Raw genomic sequence first — 14,184 nt, forward strand, 5'->3', positions numbered from 1 at the left:
AGCCTTTATATATGGATCGCCTGTTCTACCGGGTGAGCTACCGGGACGCCCACACAAAGTACGATAAAATAATTATTTTCAAAATTGAGAAAAATAATCCTGAAGAATAACAGCAATAACAATATTAAGTAAAGTCATTACAATGATCATTATACCTCACAATCATCATCAATACTGCTATAATTAAAACACCTTTGGCATGAATATTAGACAGTCTAAAATCAAAGTGAAAAACTGCTCTGTGTAACTAGTAATAGAGAAGAAAAGGAGAAGTAAGTGCTGTCAGATAGGCGACACGCACTTACAGTTCAACACACAGAGCCTGACTAAGGAAAGTGCTGTAATTATTTAATGGGATCGGACATGTGTGTCTGTGTATTCTCCTCTAATCTTCCATCAGAGAAGCCTGTTGCAGGTCTGCTGCACAGCTGTTATCTCTCCTCCTCACATCCACTACAACATCCCTTGCTCCAGTTTCTGCACCTTCACAAACCTCAGTAAGTATTTTTTTTGTATCTTTCTTAACTCCCTTATCTTATCTTTCATGCAGTTTTGAGGTTTCTTTTTCTGGCTTGTTCTGGGCCCATTAGCTCCAATGAAGGGAAATCATAATGCTGCAGCTTACAATGATGTTTTAGACAATATTGTGCTTCCAACTCTTTTTTTGTTTCAACATGACGATGCGTCACATGCACAAAGCCAGCTTCATAAAGAAACAGATTTTCCCAGTTTGATGTGGAAGAACTTGAGCGGCCTGCACAGAGCCCTGATCTCAACCCCATCCAACACCTCTAGGATGAGCTGGAACGCCGACTGTGACTCAGACCTAGTCAGCTAACATGTTAGACTTAAGTAATGTTCTTGTGCCTGAATGGGAGAAAATCCCTGCAACATCTAGGAAAGACTGCAATCAGAAGTATGTATGGAATATGTTATAGTAGGAATGACATGTTCAACAATTACATATGACTGGAATGCTTAGCTATTCATATTCTTTATTGCTTCAGAATAAAACAGAACAAAATAATGAATTATTGTATTATAAAAACTATTGTCTAAAAATAGTTTTAGCATAAATATGTACTATCAATGTAAGAATACGAATAAAAACACTAATTAATAATTACTACAGATGAGATTCCAGAGCTTCAGGAAGATCTTCTGCAGCTTTTAGACGTGTAGGGGCTTAACAAATTAAAGATGTAAGCAGGAGCCTGAACCAGCATTAACATCTGTAAATTAGTTAAGACTGACCGGGAACCAGAGCCTGGCAGCAGGGACTGGAGTAATACTGTCTTATCTGTAGGAGCGGGTCAATAGCCTGGCAGCAGCGTCCTGTACGAGCAGTATCACAGGAGATCTTTCTCCTGCTGACAGACGAGTGACATGATTTACAATAATCAAACCTGGAGGAAATAAAAGTAAGAATGATCTTCTCCAGGTCTGTCCATCACTTCAAAGTAGCAACAATGTAATTTGCTTTCAAAGCAGAAGGGTTTGTTTTTCTCTGCCAGTAGAATGAGTGGGTGGTGACTTAATTCCTATTACATGAAGAAGCCATTATTGAGACGAGGACAAAAAAAGGTGATCCCCTGATTTAACAGAAACAGTTCATGGGAGCGTACTGACCTGTGTAACCAGGCATAAAAAAAAGCCCTGGGGATGGGTGTAGCAACTATTTCTGAATTTAAGGTTATGTGTGTTTACACTACACTACACTATCAATTGTCTTCCCCATAATGCTTTACAGGTCATTTGTCACAATCCACATCTCCGGTGTCTGAACGCTTCTCTTTATCTCCTTCTCCTACAATTTAATCATATTTATTTGAATGCAGCTACTCGTGGATGCTGACAGGAGAACGATGTGTCTGTTGGGTCATTTCTCTGTGGACACATGGCACTCTGCTAAGGAGCCTTGCATTTAGACATGTCATTAGGTCTCCAACTCACACCTCCATCTCTGGGTAATCGGTGAGAGCTTTGTTTCTATAGTAACAGTCTCCCGCTCTGAAAGTAGGTTTCTGTGGAGGTAAAATAGTGAGACTGATGAAAGTCATGATGACGTGGTAATGACTTCCATGATTACTACTACTCTACTCACAGATTTCATTTGTCGTAGTCTTCAGACCCAACCAACATTCACTCAAGTGACATCACCCAAGACATTTATCTGACTTCACACAGCTCCGTAAAGACAGTAAAGGCTTTATACTACTTTTTTTTCAGTTATGCAGTCGAACTCCCTAGAACGACTGTAAACACACGATGTATACAATTGTTGGAGTTCCCCTTTGAAAGAGAATATTACTGATCTGAGTACTTCTTCCACCTCTGCATTAGCTTTAAATCTTGTGTAGACAGCCACTACTAAACTTGATTTCTCACCTGAAGAGCAAATCTCTTTGCAATATCTTTTTTTCCCCCTTGATATTTCTCTTTATAACAATATGTGATACTTCTCGACTTTGAGCTCTTCTCGTCCATTCTTTAAAAGGCCCGAGAGGCAGCAAAAAGTGTTGAGAGGTGAGCTGCCAAGGGAGCAGAGAAGCTAGCCTGCGGCCACTGGTGTGCATATTGTACATAGAAAATATTAGGGCCGGCGGTGTGTTTTGGCTAAAACATTGTTGGTTTTGGTCTTATCATGGGACTTGACTGTAAGAAGAATACAGAATAGCCTCTTCCATTTTTGATTGTATGGTTAGGTTTCATGATGTCAACTAAAGAACACGTTAGAATGAACATTTCTCATGAAAGACATGATGTTTTTCAGTCAATTTTGAGCTGACATTTTTTAACATGATTAACAAATAATAAATAATCAGTGTGTCACTTTAAAGTAAAACATTTAGCGGCAGATTTTGTTTTAGTTCTCCCCTCTCCTTTCCTCCGCTCTATCTCTGACTGTAACTGTAACTTCGCAAAACAGCAAAGGAGAAACTGCGCAAAGCAAGCAGTAGACCAAGGGTGTCAAACTCAATCACAGAGAGGACCAAAATTAAGGCATCGTTTTGTGGGTGAAGCTTGGAAACTGCAGCGCCCACAGAGTCATACTTTGCCTTGAGCGTGTCATTACACTGGAGGTTAATCAGCTCCATTTGGATGTTCACATGTGCTGTTTCCACTTCAACTGCAAACAGATTGCTGAGCAGTTCATGCGCAGTCGGGAACACAGCGGTGGAGATGGTTTGTCAGTGTTTGAAAACACGTCGTGACCAAAGTTTCCTTGCTGCATCTGAGTCTCCCACAAGCAACTCAATGTTATTAAATATATGGCTCTCAAGGAAATACATTTCAAAATATTTGGCTTTTATGGCTCTTCCAGCCAAAAAGGTTCCCGACCCCTGGTCTAAAACAACCATTTGAATTTATTTTTACATTTCATTAAGTCTCAGCTCAAAAGCTTTGCCGCCTTGTATATGCAACCATGTACATGTATAACCTATAGTGCAGCACCTTCATCCAGAAAAAATGGCTGGATTACTAATTGTGCAAAGCTAGGAACTGCCCCACTCGTCTATCAATTGTTTTTTGGTAATTCAATTAATTATTACCTCCGTCAAGGAGGATATGTTTTCGGTTTGCTTTGTTTGTTTGTCAGCAGGATTATGCAAAAAAACTCCTGGACTCATTTTCAAGAAAACTGGTAGAAGATTGTAGCATGGGCCAAGGACAAACCTTCTAGCTTCTTCTTCTAGCTCTTCTAGTATGACATTAGTTAGAAATGTCACAAAGTTGCACCACTTAAGTACAATTTGTATCTCATTTTGTGGCCCTGTGTCAAAATCTTGTTATTGTTTATTACTGTATTAATTTTGCTTGCATGGTCTAACAAAGTTGTGGTTCAATGAATGAATGCATACTAATAAACACACAGAACACCTGGTGTCAGGTAGTTGTATTCCTGCCTAGGAGTACTGGTCTTGTCATATAATTATATAATAACAATAATAATAATAATAATAATAATAATAATAATAATAATAATAATAAGTACTATTGGGTCTAAAGTGTGCATGAATGTGTGTGGATATTTTATATTGTGAGAAACTGAACATTTATTTATATCTATGTGGCCAGACTGGACCCTTGTGACTGCTGTCCTATTTGCAGCTATAATTATTACTATTATACCAAAACCAGAGCAGTGCTGCCCACTCACCTTGATGATCTCATCAATGAAGCACACGTGAGTTACAGGGTCTCTCTTCTTCATCAGGACCTTCTGCAGATGTTGCACCTGGAAAATAAGGAGAAGCCATTAGACCTAATTCATTAGTCCTGCTGACTTTTAATGTGCTGTTCAATAATTTGGCTGTACAGTCAGTTAGTAGTCACAGTAGCGGTATACCTGTCTGCACGCAGCACATATCTGGTCCATCAGTTTTTCCAGGTTAGTCCACAGAGCAGCACGGAAAGCTGCTGTGTTGCCTGGTGTCGGCAGCACTGCTCTGCCTGGTGCACCTGAGAGGACAAATGTGTAAGGTATTTTTTGTTTGTCTGTTTCTGATGATTCCTGTGAAACCAGAACCATCATCCAATAAGTCTTAGTGTTATTCTATATTTTTCTTATTGTCATCAAACCACATGAAAATACCAAAATCAACAATGTGTTAATCCATCTTTCAGTTCTTTCTGACTTCCCTAACCCATCTGTGGTTCTCAGGTCCAAGCCCATTGGTTCCTTCGAAAGGTTTACATCTTTTAATACACCTTACAAATATCTAGTTTTCTTTGTCAGTCGTTTCCTATAACAAATGGGGACTGTAGTTTTAAGGTTACTCAAACAGGATATGTTGGGGACTATTTTCAGAGGTGGATTAATCCACATTTGCTGCTCTGGTGAGTATTTGAGGCAGAAGGACTGCGTAACTACAAAGTATGTGTTCATGGTAATAAAGGAACCTGTCACCCAGTGCAACAGTGGAGTTCATTGTGTTTTTAATAGTTTTTGAACAACAATGAAGCTCTATTGCACAGGTGAATACAATATATCAGGCTTTGGATACACACACAATACTTGTTAGTAGATACATTCATTGTTGGTTTTGGTCTTTTTATGATTTGGTGAGAATAATATAGAATATCACCAGACATCTTGTTTTTATAAAAGTACCATGAAACATATTCTTTTTCTAATTTCACATTTTATTTAGGGATATAATCCTAAATAGTTTTCCCAAAAATGCCAGGGGAAGAATCCTCACCTTATTCAGAGCTGGTTATCTAAAAGCATTGTGCGCATTAATTAGAACAATGATGTGGCCGCAACATCAGAGCCATGAGAATAACACACCCCTCCAGCCAGAATTGACAATTCTCTGGGGCCATGGTATAATCTATTTTAGATCAAGCCAACCCATGAACTGGGTCAAGTTATAAAATGCCATCGTTTTCTTATTTTAGAAATGAGTACAATGTATCCTCTCCACAACCACAACGTCCTTAGGTACCCTCCTTACCTCTGGGGTTGGTCGGCTGTGTCAGACCCTTGATGTCCAGGGCACTAGTGATGTTGTCCTGTATGGTTGTCCTGTAACCCCCCACTACAGAACTGATGGTCTCTCTTAGACTTCCCAGGTTATAGAAGACCTGGAGGGCTGTGCCGACCTGGGTTGGATTCTGACAGACGAAAGGAGAGAGGAAGAGAGAAAGAAAGAAGTGAAGTCGGCAGTGGTGTTATTTTTAACAGAATAAAATCAACTTAATGGGTCTGGTAGTTTCACACATAAACACTCAGTTTTCCAGCGAGTACAGAGGTGACAGCAGCAGCTAAAAATAACCATTACATTGATTTAATGAGAGAGAACTGTGAAAATGTAGCACGGCAAAGTCAAGACTAGAAAAATAGACGAGAGGAGAGCATACTTTTTCTTTGAGTTGTATTGTTTTCTTAACTTGGACAAACTCTAACTTGTATTTATACACAGAAGTTGAAGGTTTTTCACCGTTAGGACCAGCATGTTGCAGCCATTACATTACCTTAATCATGAAACTACTTTGACTTCAGCTATTCATCCTGTGTTAGAGCAGATTGACTTTTCTTCTTCTCTACCGTGAGTGAATTAAATTTTTGGATTGATGGATTTTATATCATAGTGAATTGAATATCTTTTTTATGAATGAAAGAAACCATTTGAATGCATCACCTTGTGCTCTAGGAAATTGTGATAGGAATTGTTTGTAATATTTCTTGACATTTTCTAGATGTAAAACAATTAATGGACGATGTATGTATGCATGTTGATTGATAAGGAAAATAATTGTTAGCTGCAGGCCAATTGCTGTACAAAATTACAATTTAAAAATGTTTAGGGTTGTCAAGCAATTCAAAAAATGTATCAAATGAATTACATGCTTTGTGATTAATTAATCTAAATTAATCGCATTCATCAATATTTGCTGTGAGAAGCATTTCAAAAAATATTCAAATGTATTTTGGAAGATGAGTGACTCAATGAGTAGACATTATAAACTTAAAGGTCAACATGTCTTTTATTTCAATACTATTTCTCCAATATCTTGTATGCTACAATTATCTTAGACAACAGTTTGACATAAAGTGCAATTTCAAATCTGGAATAACATTTTTCATTGCACAATAAACAATATCTTTAAAAGTTGTGTCATTTCACGCCATGTGTAAAGCCTCCGTTAACCATTCCAAGTCCATTACCATCCATTTCACTATGGAGTTGTGAATGTGTCTCAAGTAGACCGACTCATTCTGCATCTGAACGCCTGATCGAGATGTATGACGAGACGGGTCGCTCACTTTAGCATCAGCGGCGGTGTTAGCTAGCTCCGAGCTAGCTCCTAAGTGCTTTGCGTTGAGGTGATATTTTGAGCTTGAAGTTCTCCGATGGTTCGAACATTCTCTGCTGCAGGAATCGCACAGAACGGAGGATCAACAGTTACATCCGGGAGTTTATTAAATGTAAACTTTCCATTCACTGGGCCAAGTAACGTTTTATTATCCACTTCCATCATGATGACGAGGCTGCTGTGGCCGCGCAGGTTGAGTAAACGGTCAAGGGGCATCTAAGAGCGCGATTAATCTGCATAAATTGTTTTGTTGCGTTATTTTGTCTGTGATTAATTAATCTAAATTAACGCACATTTTTTTCCTTCACGACTCACTGGATTTTTACAAATCCTTGGTAGAAACTAACTCTCACAGCACATGTACAGACAAGGTACGGGGACTGTAGCACCTGAATGACACATTACTTAAGTTTATCATCTTTTTTGAACTGTCTCCTGTAAAACCACAAATTGTAATGCCTAACAAGTCAGATACATTGTGTTAATCACTGAGCTTTAGATGTCAGTAGGTGTGTTTTCAAAGTATATTTGGACAGAGGCAGGCAAGCCGTTTCCACCTGCTTCTAGTCTTTATACTAAGCTAGGCTTACCACTTTCTGATTCCAGTTCAGTACTTAAAGCACAGACATGAGATTGATATCCATCTTCTTCTCTCATTTTAAGCAACAGAGCTCAGTGCCCACACTACACACTGAGCTATTCCTTTAGACAAAATGTGAGCTGAGAAAGTTGATTCAGTAATGAATGGCTGTGTGTGTGTGTGCGTCATTTTATTGATTGTTATTGGTTACATTTCTGTAAACTTCGACTGTATTTAAAAATGAATAAGGTTCTACAGCCAATAACATTGCTTTTATATAGCAGTTGCGAGCTACTTTCAAATGTGTAGTTCTATCCAATCATACTATAAACTTACTAAACAAGTCTTTCTGTTGTGCGATTTCCCTGTCCGTGGTAGAAGGCCTTCCGATTTTACCTGCCACTGCCGACTGCATTTTGGCGGACTCAGGGTTGTAGCCTCCAATAGATCTTATTTACTCTATTTAATCTTTCATACTCCTGATCAATGGTCTTTCAGCATTTCTTAGTTCACCAAGTTAAATTTAAGACTTTTAAATACACTTTTATTACAATATAATACACGTTGAAAGTATGAAAATCGGTACAGGCCTTAAAATAATTTCTTATTGTATCAATTTCTTTCCGATAATATTAATTAATTAAATGAATGCGACCTGGAAAAGTTTTATTTTACAATGAACCAACTGGTGGACGACCACTCTACCTCCTTAACCCCAGCCGCCCACAATACTGAATATTGATTACTTACGTGGTGCAGCTTTAAGCCAATTGGCTCATTTGATTTTATATTTCTGAAAAATAACGTTGGCGAGGATAGAAGGAGTTTTTCTACATGGGTCAGTTGAGCTCCTACTCAACAGATGGGCTACAGGGTCTCTACTGGCACAATAAGAGCACTGATGTGAAACTAGCTCCCACACAGCCAAGGCAGCATGTCCAACTGCTTAAAAAAAAAAAGACAAAACACAATAATCAAATCCCTGCGCTGACATAGATGCGTGTCTCTAGAGCCCCATATGGCCACACACATATCGCAGTGACAGAAGTTGTTAACCTAGGCTACTCCAGCAGTAGTCAGGCTAAAAATACTTCTACTGAGGGTGGAATACACAGGGGAGAGAGGAGTGTGTATGTTTCTTTGAGTGTGTGAGAGAGAGAGAGAGAGAGAGAGAGAGAGAGAGAGAGAGAGAGAGAGAGAGAGAGAGAGAGAGAGAGAGAGAGAGAGAGAGAGAGAGAGAGAGAGAGAAAACTTTGGAAAAAACTGCTTATTGTAGGAATAAGACGCAGGAGTAAAAACCAGTGGTTAAGACTTTGAAAAGGACTGTAGAGTCACAGTATCCTGCACTCTATCAGCTTCCGACACACTTGTTTAACCTCTCTCTGCCTTCACACACAAAACTTGTACTTGTTCAGTGTTAAGCTACCATGTATTGACTCAACACTTCCTACACAGATGTTTTATATATATAAAAAAACGAAAAGCATAATCCCTCCCTTTTCGGATTTTAATATGAAATAGTCTGTAGATGTGTAGTAGTAGATCTGATTCAAATTAATTAGTGAGTGAACACAATATTTTCAAGTTTTAAGGTAAGGTTTTGAAGGTCCTAAAAACCACAGGGACAAAAACAATAAAACAAAATCTGTCCATGAACCAAAAGTTGGTAAAGCAATGTGTATATTTTGGCTTATACCTACCAAACTATTGATTTACTTATTTATTAATATTAGTTGAAAGTTAAATCTGTTTAATTTAGGTTTTAAAATTAAATTCAGCCAGCATTTCAAACCAGCACTGGGGGTCTGATCCTGGGGGACCACCCCGACTTCCTGCAGTATCAGCAAGCTTTTTATTGCTGCCATTACACATGTTAGACCCAGTGCACCACCAGCCTGCTGTGACTCCCGACGCTGGGTTTTGAGCTGGATGGATTTGAGTTGCTGCAGCCAGTGACTGGAGTTCAGTCTCGCAGGGCTGCCCACTTTCTCCTCCCAGCGGGTGCTCTCCTGGCAGCAGGGAGGACGAAACGAAGGTTTCGTTTCTGTCGTTTTGGATTTAATCCAATAAACATGCGTAAATGACCGTACAGCATCCAGTTAGTGACATAGTACACACACAGATGGAGTTAACTATAGGCCGACGTCAAAGGTGAAGATTCAAAGATAGCAGTATTTTTTTGACCGGCTGTCAGAGTTTCAGTAATTTAATTGAAAAGGTGTAAGTACATCAAATATGCTGAACGGATTTAAGTGCTACACTGCCATAATGATAATGAAACTGACTATGAAATTGACTTTTTGTTTTTATTTTAAAATGAGCAGACAATGTGCAACCTAAACTACATAACCTTCTATTTAGAATTTTAATTATGTCTAGGGTTTTATGTTTTGAAAGAGAAAAGGTAATTGTTCACAGTATCAGGATTCTGGCAAACCTCTTTAGTATGATGGTATTACAGTTAAGCTGCCTTTAAATGATAGTAAATGTACTCTTTGCTCACCGTGAGATAGGGCACAGAGCCTTGTGGCGAAGACAGCTAGTTAGTTTTGTTTCTATGGTTACCTCCCCTGCTTGCCTGTGCTGCCTCATACTGCTGTTGTCTCATTGGTTGCACTTTGAAAGGTCAGCCGCAATCGAGGTCAAAATTGAAATGATTTGAAATTTCAGCACAGCACTCTGTGACAATTTCAAGGAAATGGGAAAACAACGGCAGAGCCAGCGCAAAGAGGTGTTACCGCTGATCATGTGAAGGCAACTTTAGGAGTCGTTCTTTAAAACTCTCCCTGATGGAGTGTTACACAGAGAGTATTTGTCATTTTCAGATCTTCTATTACCTCCATTGTTTATTCTCTGGGTTTTGGAACCACACAGATTTCCAACATATCACTTTTCAGAAACTAACTCCATCTACATCCTTAAATGTATGTACAGGGGCAGTAGTCTTTACCAAATGATGATTAACAAAGTTATTTTCACTCAAGTTGTAGGCAATAATGTTAAGCATACACACTTAAATCTTAAAAACATGTCAATCAACAAGTATAGTGTTTTTCTTCTTCTAAATAATCACTTAAGAAGCCCTTAAAAGTAACTCAGTCTAGCAGCACTTTCAATAAGCAATAACTTTTGACAGATTGTCACAACATTGCTACATTCATCTTTTTGAAAGCCAATGATTTTGTAATTCTGTTATTTTTGTCAATTTTAAAATGTCACATAATAAATCACATGAGGCTATATTCTAATCAGCCCAGTTGAGGTAAATACCAGCCCTTCTAAAAGCCAGTAGAAAAAACCCCACATATTTCTCTTTTTATTTGTGTGAATGTTCTTAAATCCTTCTTCAATCACTTACTGCCCCCTCAAATAGTGCTTCCATTTCTGTCTTATCTCTTCAGTTATTCATGTTGCATTCCTGGAGAGGAAACATTCTCTTTGTGATCACTTTGTGAAAGCTACTGTATGTATAGATATTAAATCGACAAAATTGGCCGAGATATTATTAGTTGCACCCAAAAAATGTCCAAGAACTGTACATAATGTACATTTTGTTTATTTACCTCAACTGCAGGCCTTTAATTAAAACAGGCCAATATTAAAAATATATGTATAATCACTCTATATATACACTTTTTACTATAGACACTTTTTCGAGTAAAAAGTGTCTTGTGATCCACTCGTATTTTTAATATGCTCAATTTGGTGCACAATTCCACCAAAGTGCTGAAACTTAGAAAACCAGTCAAAATACCACTGCTATCTTATATTCTTATTATTAGTTTGTGTTACCCATATGTGTGTTGACTGTGGCACTAACGTTATCTGGGTGTTGTACAGTCCGTGCAACATTTATTGAGCTAAACTAAGTCAGCGGCCGAAGCAACTCGCGTTCAGCCAGCACAAGGCCCAGTATCACGATTCACAGCGGGCTGGTGGAGAGCTGGGCCATCAGTGCTGTGGCTAAACTCAAAGTAATTGCTAACTGCTAAGGTCCGTCTCCCGGATCTTCTGTCTGCTCTACGCCCGGCTATGAGGACGGGGTGAGTGTGCGGGTCGTTTTCTTATTTCTGCCACTTTGAATGTAATTCAATAAACACACTATAAAACAGGCTTGTCTCGTTTCGTTGTAACCTTTCACAATAAAAGCCCTACACATACACACCGCATCACTGCCCACCAGAGGGAACTTAAATTTATTTAGAGCATTTTGCTAAGATGCAATTCAACAAAACAGTTTACAGTGTTCCTCTCACTTAACTCTGGAAGGATTTAACCTGTTATAAGCAGAAGTGTGACAGGTGAAGGTGGAGATGTGAACGTGTAACGTTAAAGAGCTGATCTTAATTAAGTGTTATTATTCAATATTCTTTTCCTGATGTTCTTTGACGTGTGATTGTTTCAGTGTTCAAGATACTTGACAGGTATTGGCAGGTATCGAATTGAAGTCCTAATTTTGGTATCTTGATAACACTAAGAACCAGAAAGTTGTGACATGTGCTCCTGGTCGTAAAGAGACCAACATTTTATCGTCTCTCCATGTGGAGAAAGAAATAAGCAGAACATGGCCGCACCACACACAAGCTGAATCGCTACAACACTCTTCTGGACACTGGCAATATGTCATCATGGACACTGAACAGACACACACACGGAAGAACACACTATCTTTAATGGAACACAGTCCCCTTGAGAACAAGGCTTTCTGGGGCAGATGAAGGTTAGCAGAGCTCACATGTGCTCAATCTCTAACATGTATTTACAGGAAAATACATATGCAAAATGCTTATCTCTCATCTACCTTTGTCCTTCTGTTTTATTTTACTACCAAAAGCTTAACGACATTAAAAAATCTAATCTCCTTTTCTTTAAAACAAATCTGAATAAACAAAAAAAGTAGGAGAACTAGGAAGAAATGAAAGACACAAAGGGCATCTGTCATGTCATATAGCTAAACAACTAAATGCTGGACATTGTAAACACATTTTTTAAAGAATTATTTCTACTTATTTATCCAAGTTTAGTGAATTGTAATCTGAGTTTAAATGCACCACAACTGCAGGGATGGTTTTTCTGTGACCCCTTTACTCCTTTGAAAGAGTCAATATGCAATGTTGACACTCAGGAAACAGAAATAGCAGCTAGGTGGAATGACAGGGCTGATTGTCGGATTTGCATGGCAAGTGCATTTACATTTAAGCATTCAATCATGTTAATATTCAACAGTCCTCAAAGTAAGCAACAAAGCAAGCCACAAAACAAATACCTTAGATAATACAAAATCGTCTAAATAAAAATGTATTGGGTAATCTATAAAGTCTGACACTATATGTCAGGTCCAGTATCCACATGCATAGGTCTACAGACATGACCAATAAGTAGGAATCACCACTACAGCCAAATTTTTGCCCGTGCACAACCCATGAACCTGGCGTGTCACAAATATACAATGGATTGGAACTGCCCACCAGGAAATGGGGGATGGAGGATTATTGTTAAAAACAAACCAAAGATTGTGAATTTATTTCAAGACAATAGGAAGTGTTGAGTTTGCATCTACAGCAAACTAAAAGAGAAGTAGATTATCATACTGTTGATAATGGACCAGGCCACTATTTGGGAGTTTATAGATTTGATTGTGAAACTTCACTGATATGTTCCTTATTCCTGAAAATAATTAACTTAGCTGGTCCCTTCTCAACACAGAGGTCAAAGTTAAAGCTGCAAAATAGGCCCAGGACAATCTAGTGTAACCAAAAGCAAAAAGTTGTGTTTTTTTTTTTACAAGTGTTGTGTATGTACCTGGATCTCCATGCCCTGCTCCAACAGTCTCTTAGCCTGATTCTCCACCTCCAGTCTGGCTCTGCTGATCAGCAGCAAGTCATTCTCAATCACTTCAATGCCGCTCAGATCCACACCCTGTGACAGATAGTCTAGAGTATGTACAAAAAAAACAAAAAATAACAAATTATTATCATTTTCGAGCTACATTTCCATTTTCTTTCAGGTTTACGAAGACTCTAGTACTCTAATACTCTAATACTCCTTGATCAACCTGTGAAAAAGAAGTTCATAGGTTGAAAACACAGACAAGTAAATTATTTTTGTTAAGCTTAATATTCAGCTTTAGTTGCCATGCATCAGTTTTGTGTTTTATTTTGAGGTATGGTTAGTCACAATCATGAATTTTAGTTGACGTGTATTTGCCATACAAATAATTGTAATTAACAATTTAATTGTCTATTTCTGTTTATTTTATGCCACACAGCCACCGCTGTTGTGTTTGGCTTTGCAACCATGTTGTCAATGGCTGCTCATCAAAATGATGCAGTCATTGACAAACGAGTGGCAATTAATATTTTTATATTTTGGTAAAACAAAGCTTCACCTCTCGCTCTGCTGGACATAGATTTATTTTAAATAGCTGGTTTGAAAGCTGTTGTTTAGGACTACCTAAAGTGATGAAAACATGATTCAAGACAGTTAATGTAAAAGGCAGCTTGTTTTTCATTTTAAAAGTTATTATGAAACAGGGAAACACAAAGCCTGTGTTAACCATTCCTGCTTCAGCTTCCCGATCGTGGTCAGCAGGGGACACTTTGTTTTGTTGACGCTCACTTCGGGGTTATAATTTACATTTACTAGATCACCATGTACTGTGTCAAATATTACTAGTGTTGAGTCAACACCTCACCCCTCGGTACAAACAGTGCAGTCTCTAAGAATTGGCGTTTATTGTTGTGTTGGATCAATACTACAGCACATTGGATAGGAAAGGA

At 38.4% G+C, this 14,184-nt stretch overlaps 1 protein-coding gene across 1 annotated transcript in view; it reads right to left on the minus strand.

Moving 5' to 3' along the window:
- cog5 (component of oligomeric golgi complex 5) overlaps positions 1-14,184 on the minus strand; it is a 63,026-nt gene that overhangs the window by 20,149 nt on the left and 28,693 nt on the right. The window contains exons 7-10 of the mRNA XM_029462305.1: positions 13,208-13,338; positions 5,463-5,622; positions 4,352-4,464; positions 4,163-4,240 (exon numbers count right to left, since the gene is read on the minus strand). Of these exons, the coding sequence (XP_029318165.1) occupies positions 4,163-4,240; positions 4,352-4,464; positions 5,463-5,622; positions 13,208-13,338 (482 nt within the window). The remainder of the gene's footprint in view (positions 1-4,162; positions 4,241-4,351; positions 4,465-5,462; positions 5,623-13,207; positions 13,339-14,184) is intronic.

The sequence above is a fragment of the Cottoperca gobio genome, chromosome 23 (genome assembly GCF_900634415.1).
Source record: "Cottoperca gobio chromosome 23, fCotGob3.1, whole genome shotgun sequence".
Lineage (NCBI taxonomy): Eukaryota > Metazoa > Chordata > Actinopteri > Perciformes > Bovichtidae > Cottoperca > Cottoperca gobio.